The sequence below is a fragment of the Lodderomyces beijingensis genome, assembly GCF_963989305.1.
Source record: "Lodderomyces beijingensis strain CBS 14171 genome assembly, chromosome: 1".
NCBI lineage: Eukaryota > Fungi > Ascomycota > Pichiomycetes > Serinales > Debaryomycetaceae > Lodderomyces > Lodderomyces beijingensis.
The window spans coordinates 700,099-717,226 of record NC_089970.1 but is presented as its reverse complement, the minus strand read 5'-3'; the positions used below and the strand labels follow the sequence as shown (position 1 = coordinate 717,226).

Genomic DNA, 17,128 nt, shown 5'->3' with positions numbered 1-17,128 from the left:
CGGCACCGGGAGCGGAGAGGACTTCGATAACCCTGTCAAAGCCACCGATGCTGTCGCGGATCCCACATTAGGCACAAAACAAACTCACAATAGGACAAGCTGGCATAATAGGAGATGCTCTTATTAATTGGGGATTTTACGAAGCGTCAGCATACGAAAATCAACAGAAAATAGGCAGAGAAAAACAGCGGATCGAGGCTGAATGTAGTAATTATAGCCACTCTGATACAAGGCGGGATAAGATTGATGATCGTGGAGACAGAGGAAAGTAATAAAAAAGGGGGGTGGGGTGGAGACAGATGGCAGAGTGAAGGGCTAAAAAAGACGTGGGTTTACTCTTTTGCAGTTGCCATGGAAGAAGGAGCTTTCTCGAAACAATGCGGAACCCGAAAAGGCTCAAGAAATTATGACTGTGTGTTGTCAATCCACATTAAGAAAAAAAAAAAAAAATCTATATTTAGTTGCAACACACGAGTAAGAAACATCGTATTGGAGAGGAATGCTATTGTAGTGGTAGTTGCAGTCGCTGTTGTGATGAAGGTGGTGGTGGTGGTCGGACCCTTGCGAGTAAGTAGGTAACGTTTGAAACTGGGTGGAGTTGTTGCAGTGTTGTTTATTTGTTTATGGTTTCCACTAGGGCAAAGATTGGAGGTAACGTTTCATAGAGTGTCTCAATGTTGACATCATATAATTAACCCAAAAAGGCATACCAGGTGAGTTAGTTAGTTCGTTGCTAGTGGAAAGAGACAGAGAGAGTGTTGACATTGTGAACAACAGTCCTGGTTTGTCCCCCCCCCACTCTCCTCCTTTCCTCCTCCGTCCCTCAGATCGGCAAAAGTTTTGGTGGTGGTGGGGGTGGGTTGCAGCAGGGTTCGAACCCCTTTTGCAACTATTACATCATAGTTGGCAATGAAACATTTCTCGAAAATATTTTTGGAAAATTAGCGAGAATTTTTACAGGAGTAACAAACCATCCACCACTATTATCACCACCACTACTATCACCGATCAATATAGGTATACTTGCTTGTTAGTAAGCGTATATGCAAAGCCACTACTGTACAAACTGCTATATCGCCTGTGCCATGATGGAGAAGATTGAAAAGATGACGAGCTTCCACTTGTTAGTTGACTTGCTTCTCCCACAGTGACTTCTTCTTTGTTCTTCTGTCTGTGCCTCCTGTTAGGCTTTGTTTTCCCTCTTCTTCCTGCTTCCAGCGTCCCCCTCTTTAATTGTTGGAGATTAGAATATTTTCTGTACCTGGTACTAAATAAATAACTAAATTTTATTGTCCCGGTGTGCACTACCCTCTGTAATCTCAGGTAAACTATCTACATCCGAGCATACATACCGAACCACAAGTAAATAAATATATATATACCAGGCCGGTCTTCACCATCTTTTCTTCTACCCGCTGCAGAAGCGATTTTACAACACCTTTTGAAGAGATTCTCGAGAGCTTTACAAGCGCACTTCAAGCAAACAATCTTCATTCCATCACAACCATTTCATTGAAAAAACTCCAACAGACAATCCTTTTCGTTTTTTTTTTTTTCGTTTTTGAATTTGATTCAAAGGTTTTTTACAGCCATCAAGTGTTGCCGCCATTTAGACCATTAATATAAGAACGTTTACCGGATCACCACCCAGCGCCACAGAGAATAATCAGATATATATACATATAGCTTTTCATTACCGCCCTTGATCAAGAGAGCACTCAGTGACTACACAGAAGCCCCCATTTCGAACAAGGGAAACACCCCAAAACATTGTATCGATTTTCATCCGATTGTTATATTTCAAGCTGGGTAAAGAAAAGTCTCAACTCACTACGAAAATGCCAATAGTAGAGGTATGTATTTTTCATTTTTTTTTTTTTTTCATTTCTCCAACTGTCAACGAGTTTTTTTTAAGTCATTTTGGAAGGTTAAGTTTCAAGAAGCGGGAGTAGGAGGGGAAACCCAGCAAGCACGGAGTCTTGCCCGCACTCCCAATTCCAAGATCAAACTTTTAGTCAAGTTGCGCCAGAACGCGCATCGAGCGACATTTATCCTCATCTTCAAGTCAGCAACACCTCACTCGATACTGCCTGTTTTTTTTTTTTTTTTTTTTTTTTGAGTTTAGTTCGAGGATTGGGGATCAAGTCACATGCATTTTGCCCTACTAGCTAATTGGAAAAACTTTCATGCTTTAAGAAGCAGGGATTACCAATTGTTTTTTTTCTAAGGGGAAACACACGTTGCTGCAGGTCCTCCCAGGCTCTCTTTGTTTTTTCCCTTGCAAAACCTTAATATGTATGGGTTGGTAAAGGAAATGGGGCAGGGGAGAGTTTGGGGAAGCCAAAGAGAGAGAGAGGGAGCTAAACCTCGAAGAAGCGAAAAAAAGACAAAGAAAAATAGGACGAGTTTGAAGTGTGTTTTATTAAGTGTGTTGAGACAATAGAGGGAAAGGCAGAAATATACCCGTTTGGAGCATATACGAACAAAGTTCGACACGTTACTGCTACGAAAGATGAAAAAAAAGTTCTAGTGCTTTTTATTGTTCATCGATTTCACTAGAGGATAGATAGCGTCAAAACATACTCGATCAAGATATCAACCAGGAAAATAGGAGACACACACACATACCACAGTGTTGCCCCCACGAAGTTCACCTATTTGATGGCTGTTTCGAGTGGTATAATCGGCAATAAATTTCACACTGAGAAAGAGAGAATGTGAGGGAGCGGGACAAGAACACATTATGCGGGTAGTGCATACAAACCAATAACCGGTATACTTGTTTCCGAGCACATTGCACGACTTTTCCCCTTTCCCAGTTCCACACTTGCAGATTGCAAATTCGGCATTGTCTTCTGTTTTGAGTTATGTGGCAAAGTGTATTATCACATGATTCGAACTATAGCAGTGTTGCACCTACACGAGACCGGGAAAGTGCAAGACAATTACCATTACCGTTACCAGTTAGCAAGCACATGACATGCCATTTCATTCCCGTTCCCGTTTCCCGTTGCCATCATTCACAAAGGTGAACTAGTCCCTCTTCTGGGGGGCTGGTGCCCCTATAACCCCAGATGATGACTTTCTCACTACTACCTTTTTTTTTTTCGTTTCAATTGTGTTTCCAAGGAATATGTGCATATACACATATACACATATACACTTGATATCCATTTTTAAGCTGATGGCATTTGCAGTATACCGACTTGAGACCAAATCTTCCAAATACTTGATGAAATATGACAATTCCGTATAACAGTTGACAAAAAGTTACCAAAGACTTCTTTTTACTAACATCGTTTTTTTTTTTTCTTTTCTTTTCCAGAACTTCAAAAAATTATTTAACAACAACATCAACAACAGTACTACCAATACTAATACTAATACTTTTACTAATAACAGTCATAATAATTATCCAACTACTGCTGTTTCAAAGACAAACATTACCTCATCGCACTTTAATTGCAAACGTAACTCATTTGGTGGTTATTCAACACTTGGTCACAGATCTTCTCCCGATTTGACCAAGCTTGAAGAAGACGATAAATCGATACTTTCCTCGGTGATATCAAATGACTACTCGCATAATATAATGAAAGATACCACTATATCGAATCCAACAATTGCCACCACTGTAACACCGTGTTATTCTGTTAGCTCACCGCAAATGGTGCTTGGTACAGGAACAGGAGCAGGCGACACTTTTAACACCAATAACAACTCAACAGCGTCTTTTACCTTTGATGCATCGCTTCATGAATCGTATCCAGATTTACCACCTAATTTCAGAATCATTGGTGTGCTTGGTGAAGGAGCATTCTCAACGGTTTACAAGGCAGTTGACTTGAACTCGAATACCCCAGTCGCAATTAAAATCATCAGCAAAGCACACCTCACATCGAAACAGTTTCACAATATCAAGAATGAAATCAAGATTATGAAGAGAATCCACCATCCAAACGTGCTTCAGCTCTTGAACTCGTTTGACACTGAAGACCACTGCTTTCTCATTTTGGAGTACTGCAACGGTGGAGAAATTTTTAATAAAATTATAGAGTATACCTATTTTTCAGAACCTTTATCGCGCCATGTTTTCAGGCAGTTGTTATCGGCTATTGACAATTTGCACAGGTTAAACATTGTTCACCGTGACATTAAGCCGGAAAATTTGCTTTTCAAGAAGATTCCATACTATCAAAGATCGTCAGACGAGTGTCGCAAGGCCTTGAGAAGGTCGGATGAAACGAGCAAGATTGACGAAGGTGAATTCAAGGCCAACATTGGAGGCGGCACAATTGGTATGATCAAATTGGCTGATTTTGGTCTTGCAAAACAGTTGGTTGACGAAATTGACCAGTCAAACGTTCCTTTAAAGACTCCGTGTGGCACCGCGGGCTACACTGCACCCGAGGTCATCACATGCAATGCAAGAAACACCTATCTGAATTTCCTGAAAAAATCGAAAAACCACTATTCCAAAGCTGTCGACATTTGGTCGCTCGGCTGCTTCTTGTACACGATTATGTGTGGATTCCCACCGTTTTACGAAGATGAAACAAATGACGTAACCATGAAGATCATTAATGGTGACTTTGTGTTTTTACAGCCATGGTGGGATGAAATCAGCAATGAAGCCAAGGACTTGATCACCAAGATGTTGAATGTGAACCCTGAAGAGAGAATTACAATTGAGGAGATTTGGAGACACCCGTGGGTCACCGAGGGAAACTCCGAGTTTATGGGTATGGGTGGCAATGGGCAGGGAGAAGGCGTTGAGTTGACAAATTATTTCCAGCAAGGCTTTGAAGTCAGCCATGTTGAAGACATTTCAGCCACTCTGGACCTGTTGCCAATACCAATGTCGAATCAACCGATTTTGTCTCCAAGGGCAAGAGCGATCAAGACTGTTTTTGACAACCCAGCCATGTTGGGTGACAATTTCAAAGAGCCATCGTCGCAGTTTATTGAGAACATTGACGAGGAGGACGAAGACGAAGATGATGATGAAGAGGATGAAGAGGATGATGGTGATGATGAAGACTTTGAGCCAATCGCACTTCACGATACTCATGGAGAGTATGTGCGCACTCCATTCCCAAAAGAATTTAATTTCAAGAATGTTTTCAATATCGACAAGTCCCAAATCGGTGCCGATGTCGATGCTGACGCTGATGTTAACGTTGGCGTTGGCGTTGGCGTTGACGTTGATGCTGATGCCGACCACGAGGATGATTTTGATGATGAAATCTCGGAGCTTGAGGACGAAGTGGCCAGTTTGCAGCTCACTCCAAAGCTCGTTACCCGTGCACGCAGCAACAGCAACGGCAACAGTTATATCCACAATGGGTCGGCTTCGGTGCAAAACACTTTTGTTTTCCCAAGCACAGCAAGCTCGCACAAGCTCAACGACAGAGAGGAGGAGGAGAAGGAGGAGGAGGACGAAGAAGAAGATTCTACGACAAATTCAAATCTGGACAATGACGTTTCGGAATATCAAACTAGATCATCTAGTATTATCAGCGGCATTGGTGGCGATTACAAGTTCACAATGAATTTGAACGATTCCAATTTGTTGGCAAGAAGAAAGTCATCGCTCAAGGGCAATGCCCCCGGTGCCTGTTCCACTGCTAGCAGCAGCATCACCACCGTCAAAGAAGTTGAAGGCTAGAAAAGAAAAAGAAAAAGGAAAAAAGGAAAAAAAAATTACAAAAAAAAAGGTGAAGGATGTATTTATTTCACAAAGAAGAAAAAGAAGAAAATTTGTTTGATTACTTGGGTTTGGCTATTTTAAATTTCAGGGAAGAGGGTTCACTTTTTGCATATAGTGTTATATATATATATTTTTGGCGTGTTTGAATACACTGGAGTTTCATTTGTATCATTTGCTTTTTTTTGGGGGTGGGAGTAGTAAGTAATGTAGAGGGAAACCATGGGGGAACATTCGAACCATTTTCAAATAAATCACCATTGGATTTGGTTTCTACATATATACAAATACAAACTAGTCTATCACCAAACCCTATCCCAGATGCTGATAAAAATGGAAAAAGAATTAACGGAATGGAAAAATTGTACGAAATAACTTATCCGCAAAAACTTCAACGTCCTTTACTGTTGTGTTTCCCTTGACTCATTCCCTCTTGGGCTTAACGTCAGCACTCTCAACAACAGCCTCGCCCTCAGTCTCTTCAGGGATCAACGTTCCTTCCTTCTCCAAAAACTCAGCCAACTCACCCAGCTGCGCCATACTCATAACAATATCACACCCACCGACAAACTCACCATTAACATACAATTGCGGAATAGTAGGCCAACTGCTGAACTCCTTGATGCCATCGCGCAACTCAGCATCTTCAAGCACGTTATAAGCGGCAAATTTCAGCGGATCTACCCCTTGTTGGCCTAAAGTTTGGATCGTGGCGCGACTGAATCCACATTGTGGGAACTCGGGTGTTCCCTTCATGAATAATACCACGGGTGATGATGAGATTGCTTCTTTTATTGCCGATTGCATTTCCGTGGATATGAATCTTGATGGTGTGAGAAGCGAGAAGTGGGGTCTCGCGACGCGGCGCGTGTTGAAAAGGGCTCTATTGAACATTGTTGTTGAGTGATGTGTGTAGCTGTGGTGGTGGTGGTGGTTGTAGCGATAGATGAGTTGTGTGAAAGGTTGGGTTTTCTTGCAATAAGGTGAGGATCTCTCTTAAGTGTGAAGACAGTATGGTCGTGTTTCTCGTTCAAGAATTGGTCAGCGAGTTTCTTGATGTTTTGATTGAATCAACAAGTTCAAGCTAGAAAGACGGTGCCGTTTTCCCGCCATAACTTTCAAATACCTCAACTCTAAATATATGCGGGGGGTGAATTGAAACTGCGATGAATCAGCTTTAACTACGAAGATTGAATTGGTAGATTAAGTCCCTACCTTTTGTTGGTTTCATGATTGATGGGCAGGCCTGTTGCGGGCTAGAGAGCATGTGCACATGGTTCAGCTTGAGGAAGGTAGATCCCTCGCTTATCAACTAAGATCGGTCCAATTATCGGATTTCTAGAGAGGGACAGAGTGAGAGAGGAAGAAAGGAGGAAGGAAGGGGAGATCCAGGTGTTGGAAATTGTCCTCGATGAAGATATGCTTCCTGGGTGGTATATCAAAAATTTCAATGCAATTAAGGGGGGGGGAGCGCGCGAAAAGAGGTGCCGCTTAAGCGTTACAAATAATAGAAAGTTTGCAGCCAATTCGATATGAGAATAAAAAGAGCATATAAATCTTCTGTTTTTACTCAACCATTTCCATCAACCACACCATACCTTCTTCTTCTTCTTCTTCTTCTTCTTCTTGCCAACTTTCACGTATTAGCAACAAAGAAAGAGGGCGCATTCAAGGTAGAAACAAATAGAAAAAGAAAAAGAACCAAAAAAAAAAAGATGCTTCAATTGTCGACGTTAATATTACCAGCAGTGCTCATAAACCTACCATCTGTATTCACACACTACGTGCCAGCTACAGGCGACGATTGGACCAAATACAGGCCAAGCTGTGAACCATTACCAGGAAGTTTCAAGACTTTGCCCTTTGAATTTGGTATTGTGGTTAACCCCTATGTCGTATGCGATGACGGCGACTTGAGAGAACCGGCGCATAGCTCCATAGCAAGAAGTTTGACTACTACAATCACCACCAGTATTGTTACGCCAGCTCCAAAGCCCACTAAAACCAAAGATGTCATTTTGCAAATCCAGGACGGACAAGTACAAAAGATAAACGAGGAGTTGTATGACAAGGATTGCGAAGATGATAGAAAGAAGGTTTACTACGATGATGGCGGATACAAAGACCACCGCGACGATGGTTACGGCAAGCATGATGGATACAATGAAGGATACGGTAAGCACGACGGCTACGATGACGGCTTCAAAGACGGATCCAATGACCGCAGCAAAGGGTACAGGGACTTTGACAAGAATGATGGATACGTTGATGGAAAGAGGTTGTTGAAGCGCAAGACTGATGATTCCGACAACTTTAGAGGCGACGACAGCTACCGCGGCGGGGGCAAGTATGGCGGTAAGAAGCATCGTGGCGACGAAGCTCACAATAAGAAGCACGAGAACAGACAACAGCAACCCTCATACAACAAGGGCGGAAACAAGGTCTCCTACGAAGACTGCGAAGAGTTCTCCGAGGAAGATAGTTACGACAGGGGCAGAGGTAACAAAGGGTACTATGGTGAAGACTGCGATGATGGCTTTGTATCACCAGTTTACTCAGTTGCCTGCTACACCAAATCAACTTTGAGAATGTCCTTGAAAGACTCCATCTTGAGAGATTGCGACGATAGGATCGGCTGTATTGTATCGAGCCACCAGTTCCAATTTGATGGACCAGTGCCTCAACATGGAGCCGTTTACGCTGCTGGTTGGTCGGTTACCAAAGACGGACAATTGGCATTGGGAGACTCTACCAAGTTCTACCAGTGTGCTTCCGGTCATTTCTACAACTTATACGACCAACCCATTGGATTCCAATGCCATCCAGTTACTTTGGATGTTGTTGAGTTGATTGAGTGCTGATCAAGCAGAAGCGGACCTTTTCATTTTTTTGCTTTTTGGTTCTTTTTTTTTTTTCCTTTTTAGGTGGTGAGGCGGGTCGGTATGTCACTTTGCACGTGACCAACCCACTTTTTGCAGTCATTTTTTTTTTCACCATTTTTTGAGTTTCAACATCACTTTCGACTTGTTTTTTTGCTTTTAGGGTCTTTTTATACCGAGGAGAAGGGGGAGGATTTTTTTTTTTATCATGGGGCTTTCTTTTGAAGAAACAAAGGACCAATTTGTTTTTGCCCATTTGACATTTCACATCGACAAGGAAAATGGGGGAAGAGACAGCCCATTTTTTTTTGTTTAGTTTTTGAAGAGCTAAGCATTTACCACGATTCTTTGGTCTATCGCATTAAATTTTTTTTTTGACATTTTTGTTGTTTAGGTTTAGGTTTTATCTATCGATAATACATTAGCATATCTCTGGAGTTTTACATATAAATTCTGGTGATTCTCTGAAACATTGTATTACTTTTGGAGATAAAAAAAAAATTACTTATAGTTATTTATGCCTTTGGATCAAAGGAGTTTTGCAACTTTGTCGCTCGAAACAATCGCATCCCCATGGTGCTCCCATTGACAAAGTCTCGATTCGCCCTCGCTTGCTCAAACTTCAGCTCGATCTTGGCTAAACTTTGGTTGTAATTTCTCACCCATGTCCAAATAACAATAGCATAGACCAACCCAGCTAAACTATCGATTCTCCAGTGGTGGTCCAAATATACTTCGGCCCACCACTGGCCCACGACATTGACAACACTAAGTAGTTTAAACCAGGACCATTTCGAGTAATGGCACACGAAAAAACAGATCAAGCAAGCAAACGCCGAGTGCAACGAGGGAAACGAAGCAAACTTATGCGGAGCAGCATAATGGAGCGCCTTGTGGAGTATGAATGAAAATTTCTTATCTTCGGAAGCTTGGCTATCGCTGTATACCATATCGAATGAAGGCACCCTGTTCTCGCCAAACAACTTGATAAACGACGGGGGAGCATTGGGGAACACGAGATAGGTGAAGAGCACAGCACAGTTTTGCAACCCGAGACATGTGATTAATAGACGCGCTGCACCGGGGGCGTGCCATATGTAAAGCCATGCGACTGCCACTAGGGGCACGGCAAAGTGGACCGGCACGTGAAACGCCCAAGCGACGATGTTTTTGGTTTTGTAAACTGGATGCTTCCCCTTTTGCACAATGTTGAGGATGAGCCATGCGGAACCGAAAAGGATAACGGGGGCTCTGTCCCAAAACAGGCTATGAAGATTGAACTTGTTTGTATCTTGGGGAAACTTGTGGTTATCGTATGCAAAGGACTCGCTTGAGACGGGGGTATTGAGTTGCCAAACCTCTGCCTCTTCTGCGAATATGTTGTACGGATCACCAACGGGTGACAACGTGGACGAGCTAGAGCCCGTGGTTGTGGTTGTGGTTGACTCTGCAGTTGAAACCCGTGAGCTCGCGGTAGATATATGCACCACGTTCTCATTCATCAACACCAGCGATATCTGCAACGGTTTCAAGTGCGCGAGCAGCACCTGCTGATAGTGGTGATAATGGTTGGGCAAAGCCGTGGGCTCCTCCTCCTCATCGGTATAGAAATAATAAAGCATCATGTACGCAGCGAGTCCAGTCAACGTCAACCCCGTTAGCGAGCCAATTGGCTGGCTCCAAATGTCAAAGAAATACGAGTCAAACCGGTATAGAAACTTGTAGCATATGTACTCTGTGCGTGGGATGTGGTTGAACAACACGGTGAATGCCACGCATAGCGCGATGAAGGTAGATGTCTTGGTGAGATCCCATGCAAACGCGGCTAAAGTTTGCTCATGTAGCACTGCAAAGTACAATCTATAATGGAAGACGGAAACGTATCTCGAGATCTTGAGCAAAAGCTGCCATAGTCGGCTCAAGATCCGTCGTAATAGTAGATATGGAATGGTTATGGCCAACATAGGATGCTTTTTGTCCCAGAAGGGGCTTGTGGGGTGTGTGGTCTGTGATGGTGAGGAGCGTGGTATTTTGATGGTAGATTATGGTTTCAGTCCCAAGACACCTTAGCCGCAACTGCTTGGAATATAATTGTGCAGTGGGAAAAAAATTCAACAGGCAGTGGAGTACACCATCAGATATTGCTATGTAAACGAACATCGGTTGGAAGGGACAGAACCAAACACATCTTGACGCCAGGGCTGACCACTTGATTGATATACCATACCGGGCAAAGTATTGCCGGTTCGAAAAATGTTGCTAGTAGAATAAAAAAAACATGAAGATTTCTAAACTAACGGACCACTTGAAATTTGAACATGCCAACATTAGTATACCATCCACGCGAGATGAGCCGCAATTGAATATAGAACAGAAACAGACGTGTCTTGTTCTCTTGGCAAGTAAACCGCTCGGTAGGGCCATGCTCAAACTTTTACCTAACCGTGAAACGACGTTGGTTATTTTATGCGGCGAGGATAAGGCTTTACGAGATTGCCAGCCTCAGTTCTCGTCGGACTTGACACAAGCAAAGACAATTGCTGGGCTACTTGGTATCTTGGACGACGTGGTCAACTGCATTTGCTCAGCGGTGGCCAAAATGGAGACGCAGTTGAAAGCAGTGTATATCTCAAACATCTCGATGTTTTACTGGGATTTGCAAGTTTCAACTGACGAAAACTACGAGCAGCTCGGTTTCCACGCCTACGTTCCGCAACTGAACATTTTCCACAAGCTCAGTGCTTTGTTGAAGCAGATCGCTTTGAAATACAGGTGTCCCGTCATGGTCGTGGGCTACGATTCCACATTTGACTCCGGCATCGCCGCACCTAAGCATTACCTGAGCCTGGAGATTCAAAAATATAGCAAATTGCCAACGTCATTTCTTGAATCGTTTGACCATTTGATACACAGAACAGCAAGTAAAGTAGAGGTTTTTGACAAAGAGCAAAATCGATGGACATGAGAATAAAAAGAAGAAGAATCCCCAATTCTATCGCAATCTTTTGTTTTTTTTTTTGTTGAAAGAGAAAACACAACTGTATATATGTATATATATATATAAGTCGAAGAATGGACTAGCACTAACAACTCAAAAACCGTCTTCTATCCTTCTTACATAGCAGCCAAGTCACCGAATTTCTCTCTGTAGCCTGGAACAACCCATTTGGCATTCTTAACCATGTATGTAGTCTTTTCGTCCAAGTCAGAGGCCTTGGCAACGTCATCAACGGTCAATTGGTCGAATGGTCTGGCACTTTCAATGTCCTTCAAAGTAGCCTGTAACTGCTTAATCTCTTCCGTCACTGACTTTTCAGTCAACTTTGCATTTTCAACGGCTTTTTGCTCGTACAACTCGATGTTCTTCAAGTTCTTGGAAAGGTCTATTGTGACTGGCTTGTACGATGCCACGGCTTTTTCAATCTCATCGACAACCTTGGTGTTTTTCAACACGGATCTATAGTGGCTGAAGTCAATCTCTGTTGCCTGAGCTGACAAGTCTATGTAGTTCTTCTTGGCTTCATCGTATCTTTTTCTGAAAGCCTGCAAAGAAGCGGCGGTTTCACCGGTCAATCCTAAACTCTTGATGATTTTGTTGAAGTCCACTTTGACTCCCACTTGTTTGGCAACCGAAGACATGATGTTGTGGCTATGCTGAGTGTTGATGAAGATTGGCCTTCAAATGCTACTGCTACTACTACCACTAGTTAACTTTTTTTTTCCACACCAATGCTAACAGCCAAAGCCGAAGGTTGTTTTATGACCAATGAAAAAACACTCGCGAAATTGGTAGCAGAGGTACACTACCCCCACGCCGCACACCTACCACATACAGATGCAACACATTACAGGTTCACCGTTACAATCAAACCACCCACTTTACTTGCAACCACGAGTGGTACGTACATTCTACAACGGTTCCCAATTGGAGGATCGCACGTCAATAGTTTGTACGTCTCTTTTGCCTCTATCTTTAGCTGTTAGTTGCGGTCAAAAGAAGTGCCCGGAAAGACATCGTGGGTATTCACTCTATAACCAGAGGGGAGCAAACATGCCAATACTGAGTAAAAGGACACAGTTGATGATTTCAAGACAGATAACCAACAATCTTTTGCATTTCAACAATTTCTTACGACAGATGTGAAGGCATCACAATCATTCCAAGCTCAGCTTGTTGAACATGGGCGGTTTTTCTACTGAAAAAGACGCGAGCAAAGTGCTCTCACTCCCAGCGCAGCAGATCAGCTCAAACACCTGGGCGATACAGACTCCAACACTCGCATAGTGGAAGGAAAGCCTCCTTGTCCTTTGTCCTGAAAGTAACAGAACCTCTGCTCCACTTGGGTCTTATCGTGGTGGTAGTTGTACTTTTGCCCTCAGGATTTAAGTGAGAGCGGGTCTAGGCGTGCCGGAAAAAACCCACCGTCTGTCTTCCCTATTTGCTTTTGTTTAACAGCCGATCCAGTATCTCTATGACTAGGCTACAAAAAAGAGCCCTTTTTTGGTTTTTTCTTTTTCTTGGGCAAATCATCAGACCACGGCATTGCGAACAGCCAATTGAACCCCTACCTAGGTGTCTACATGAGTACTGAAAACTCCAGCCATATAGCGACGTTGTGGCTTATCTGGATGCTTATTCCGCGAGAAGGAAACAGAGCACGAGAGATTATCGCGCTCTAGTTGTCGAGAGTGACGGCTTGTAGATTTATTTTCTCCTCCCGTTTTTAGCAGCAGCAGAACTATGTCCCTTCTTCTTTTTTAGCAACCAATACATGAACTCTCGACATGCTGAAAAGCAACACCAAAGGGCCCATGAAAGGGTTGAACCAGTTTATTGTCGACTTGAGAAACTCCAAGGACCAAGAGGAGGAGTTCAAGAAAATCAGCCAGGAAACAAACAAGATCCGCTTGAAACTCCAATCTTCGACGGCTCTTAGTGGAGCGCAAAAGAAGAAATACATCTGCAGATTGATATACATCTATGTCTTGGGCGAGTCGGAAACGGTCGATTTTGGACTACGAGAGTCGAAAGAGCTCATGGCGTCAAAAGTGTTCAGTGAGAAGAAGTTGGGGTATCTCGCCGGGGCGATTTTCTTGAATAATGAAAAATTCAAGAGAAAGAGCGTCTTTACGGCAAAAGAGCATTTAAACCGCATTTTGGTGGAAATCCACCCTCAGATTGTACAGGACTTGCAGTCGACAGACGAAAATGCCAATTGTCTAGCAATACAAATGATTGCTTCGTGCTTTACAGCCACCAACGTAACAATTCACGACACCGACTCCAATTCGGGCAAATGGGTCGAAATCATAGACATGGTTTATGCCTCATTGACATCTCCTCTCAGCAAACCGGTCGTCAAGAAGAAAGCGGCCATTGCACTAAAGTCATTGCTCCAAATCTACCCCGATGTTTTAGTGAAAAACAGAAATTGGGCTCCCCGGATCCTAAAAATAGTCGAAGAGTCAAAAGATTTGGGAGTGGTCACCTCGAGCGTGTCCTTGCTCAACTTGATGTTGACATTGTCTCCGCAAATTGTCCGCTCTGTGGTCCCTTCAATCGCAAAGAGACTATATTTGCTAGTGGTGGAGGGACAATGCCCTAAGGAGTACTACTATTACGACACACCGGCACCATGGCTTGTGGTGAAGCTCATTCAGTTTATCGAGAATGCATTTCTAGCTCGAGATACCACCGGTACAAATAACAATAGGGTTTTGACCTTGGACAATCTCGATGTGAGTACAGTCAATGATCTACGCCAAGTGGTGGCTAAAGCCATACAAAATGCATCTCTTCGGGTACGAGGCTTGCCAAACAGGAACTTTCAAAGCTCAATTTTGTTTCAAGCAGTCTCGTTAGCCGTGTTTCTCGAGGCATCGTGCGAGGCGATCAAGGGCGCTTCAAATGCCTTGTTGATTCTCATCAGTTCAAACGACACAAACACCAGATACCTTGCACTTGACGCATTAATTAAGCTAACTTCGAGACTGAAATCGTCGTCTTACTTGTCTTCAAAGGAGACATTTGACGAAAACTTGCCTCTTATCCTCAGGTTATTGCATGATAACGACATTTCGATCCGCCGCAAAGCGTTGGACTTGTTGTACACCATCTGCAATGAGCAAAGTTACACAACCATCATCAACCAGTTGCTAGATTATTTCCCCCACGCCGATTTACAGCTCAAGAGCGAATTGTCGGTAAAAGTGGCAGTGTTGGCAGAGACTTTTGCCACGGACTCCACGTGGTACGTGACAACAATGCTCAAACTACTTTCGATTGGAGGCGGCGCAAACTCAAACGGCGTGGGTTTTATCGATAATGAAATATGGGAGAGAATAGTGCAGATTGTTGTAAACAACGATGACTTGCAAAAAAAGAGCTGCAGGATTATAATCAATTTGCTCAAGCGTCCATTCCCATCGCCATCTACAAACCAGCAACAACAACAACAACAAGAACAACAACCTCAACCCCTAATCTCCGAGACCATGATCAAAGTAGCTGCATTCATCCTTGGAGAGTTTGGCGAAAAATTGAGTCAAGAGGAGGATGGCGGTGTCCAGATCCAATTCCGCTTGCTTTACGATGCATATTTCGTCGTCACCACATCCACGAGAGCAATGATTTTGACTTCCTTCTTGAAACAGCTCGTTAAAAACCCCGATGCTGACTTTGTTCCCGATATCATTGACTTGTTTGAGGCAGAGACACAATCAATCGATCTCGAGATTCAGACAAGAGCATACGAGTACTTGAAACTTTCTACAGTGCATTCGGATTTCAAGTTGGCAAAAACAATCGTCAAGGGGCTTCCAGCGTTTAACCAGCAAGAAAGCCCCCTTATGAGTCGACTAGGCGTATTGGCAAAGCACCCGGGGGTCACTCGGTCAAAGTCTGCGGTGATGGTGCAGAATATCAGAGGTGGAGGCCAAAAACCTGGCAATGAAGCCAATGGACAAGGAAACGGCCATGCGACGCAATCCAAGGCATTGACCAAAAACTGGTACTCCGGTTACCACCGGATGCTCCAATTTGACGTTGGTATCTTTTACGAGGACCTGCTTGTTAAAATCACTTATAGACTCGTCAAGAACAATGCCAATCTTGATCTCAAGTTCACATTTATAAACAATGCATACAAGGCCGTGGGAAAAAACATCACGGGGCTCAATGTGCTCGATTTGGAGTCGCTCGCCGACCAGAACAACCCCAACTACCTCATACAAGCACGACAGCTTCCGCAAGCTGATTTTTCCGATAAAACCAACATGGAGCTACGCGCGCTAATACGCGGGGTCACGGCTCACCAAGAGAGTCCCATAGTCGCGTTTACTTTTATGTGTGGTGGTTCTTTCAATCTGATTAACTTGCGCATCCCCATTAGCATTTTGAGGACTGCGACCCCGACCCCGTTAAGTGGACCCGAGGAGTTTGAAAGAAGATGGGCGCAGATTGGAGCGCACTTGGGCCAACAAGGGGAGTCAACGGTGGAGTTTCAATTGGCACATCGACAAGACCCCGAGGCAATGAGCCGATCCTTATCCCGATTGGGGTTTGCGATTATCCTCTGCGGCACCAACTCAACAACTGCAACATCGGCAAACGTTTGCGTGTGCGGAGCAGGAATATTGCATACCCAGAAAACCAACTACGGTGCGTTGATTCAAGCAGCTCGCTTAGATGAAATCGGAAGAAATTTGGCCATCACGGTTAGATGTACCGGCGGAGGCATAGCAGAAGTGGTTGCGTTCACCCTAAAAGAAATTTTTGTGGGGCGGTACTAGTTATCGAGGTGTGCCAATAATGTTCGTCTCCCTTGTTAATTTTTTTTTTTTTTTTTTTTGAGGCTTTCTCTCTATGGTATCTTTATCATCATCAAATAGAGAACCACCAATGCATGGAAACCTGATTGTATGAAATACGACCCTAGTTTTTGTCTTCTCTGCCCCTCCTCCGCCTCTCTTCCCGCTAAGACACATACCCATAAAAAGCTTGCAAGAGATCAATAGAAAATAAAGGTGGGCAGGCATTGCCACTTGTAGTAGCCGACCTCACGGGGATTGTTTGGAAAGAGAATGCAAAAATGTGGAACAAGGGGCAATAAATCGTACCTTGCAAGAATAACAAAGGTTTTCCAAACCTTGGTTTGTGTGTCCCACCACTTGACCACTCCACCCCATCGTATATCTCCCCCCCCCCCCCCTATTCCCTCCAATCAGTGAGAAGATGAATTCGGCGAGAATACAAGACATTATCCACGGGGTTCTACCTCTGTCTCTCCCCGCCTTTTTTTTCCCCTGAAAGTTATTTTGTGCTGGGTTTTGTTTTTCACAATTTTCCTAACAAGGATCGGGTTAGATGAATTGGGGCCACCATTTGGTCGATCTTTTTAGATCGGCATCAACTTATTCTTTTTTTCTTAGAGAGAGTTGTAGCCACGGCACCACCACCATCACCTGTTCCTATTTTCTGTTTCCAGAAACGGGACAAAAGAAAAAAAAAATGAAGTGTTGAAGCAATGCTTTTCGTAGCTTT

At 43.5% G+C, this 17,128-nt stretch overlaps 7 protein-coding genes across 7 annotated transcripts; 4 read left to right on the top strand and 3 right to left on the bottom strand. All coding sequences in view use genetic code 12, as the record gives it.

Moving 5' to 3' along the window:
- Nucleotides 1–1,838: 1,838 nt before the first annotated feature.
- On the top strand, nucleotides 1,839–5,668 carry LODBEIA_P02950 (uncharacterized protein; the record flags this gene model as incomplete). Its single annotated transcript, XM_066973005.1, has 2 exons — nucleotides 1,839–1,853; nucleotides 3,326–5,668. The coding sequence occupies 2 exons, from the start codon at nucleotides 1,839–1,841 to the stop codon at nucleotides 5,666–5,668; spliced, it is 2,358 nt and encodes a 785-aa protein (XP_066827233.1).
- Nucleotides 5,669–6,130: 462 nt separating this feature from the next.
- LODBEIA_P02940 (uncharacterized protein) lies at nucleotides 6,131–6,514 on the bottom strand (the record flags this gene model as incomplete). The annotated part of the gene is made up of 1 exon (XM_066972994.1): nucleotides 6,131–6,514. One exon carries the CDS (start codon nucleotides 6,512–6,514, stop codon nucleotides 6,131–6,133), a length of 384 nt encoding a protein of 127 aa, XP_066827232.1.
- Nucleotides 6,515–7,422: 908 nt separating this feature from the next.
- On the top strand, nucleotides 7,423–8,568 carry LODBEIA_P02930 (uncharacterized protein; the record flags this gene model as incomplete). Its single annotated transcript, XM_066972983.1, has 1 exon — nucleotides 7,423–8,568. One exon carries the CDS (start codon nucleotides 7,423–7,425, stop codon nucleotides 8,566–8,568), a length of 1,146 nt encoding a protein of 381 aa, XP_066827231.1.
- A 533-nt stretch (nucleotides 8,569–9,101) lies between these two features.
- LODBEIA_P02920 (uncharacterized protein) lies at nucleotides 9,102–10,550 on the bottom strand (the record flags this gene model as incomplete). Its single annotated transcript, XM_066972972.1, has 1 exon — nucleotides 9,102–10,550. One exon carries the CDS (start codon nucleotides 10,548–10,550, stop codon nucleotides 9,102–9,104), a length of 1,449 nt encoding a protein of 482 aa, XP_066827230.1.
- A 314-nt stretch (nucleotides 10,551–10,864) lies between these two features.
- Nucleotides 10,865–11,551, top strand: LODBEIA_P02910 (uncharacterized protein; the record flags this gene model as incomplete). The annotated part of the gene is made up of 1 exon (XM_066972961.1): nucleotides 10,865–11,551. The coding sequence occupies one exon, from the start codon at nucleotides 10,865–10,867 to the stop codon at nucleotides 11,549–11,551; it is 687 nt and encodes a 228-aa protein (XP_066827229.1).
- Nucleotides 11,552–11,700: 149 nt separating this feature from the next.
- Nucleotides 11,701–12,225, bottom strand: LODBEIA_P02900 (uncharacterized protein; the record flags this gene model as incomplete). Its single annotated transcript, XM_066972950.1, has 1 exon — nucleotides 11,701–12,225. One exon carries the CDS (start codon nucleotides 12,223–12,225, stop codon nucleotides 11,701–11,703), a length of 525 nt encoding a protein of 174 aa, XP_066827228.1.
- Nucleotides 12,226–13,398: 1,173 nt separating this feature from the next.
- Nucleotides 13,399–16,377, top strand: LODBEIA_P02890 (uncharacterized protein; the record flags this gene model as incomplete). Its single annotated transcript, XM_066972938.1, has 1 exon — nucleotides 13,399–16,377. One exon carries the CDS (start codon nucleotides 13,399–13,401, stop codon nucleotides 16,375–16,377), a length of 2,979 nt encoding a protein of 992 aa, XP_066827227.1.
- Between the last annotated feature and the right edge of the window lie 751 nt (nucleotides 16,378–17,128).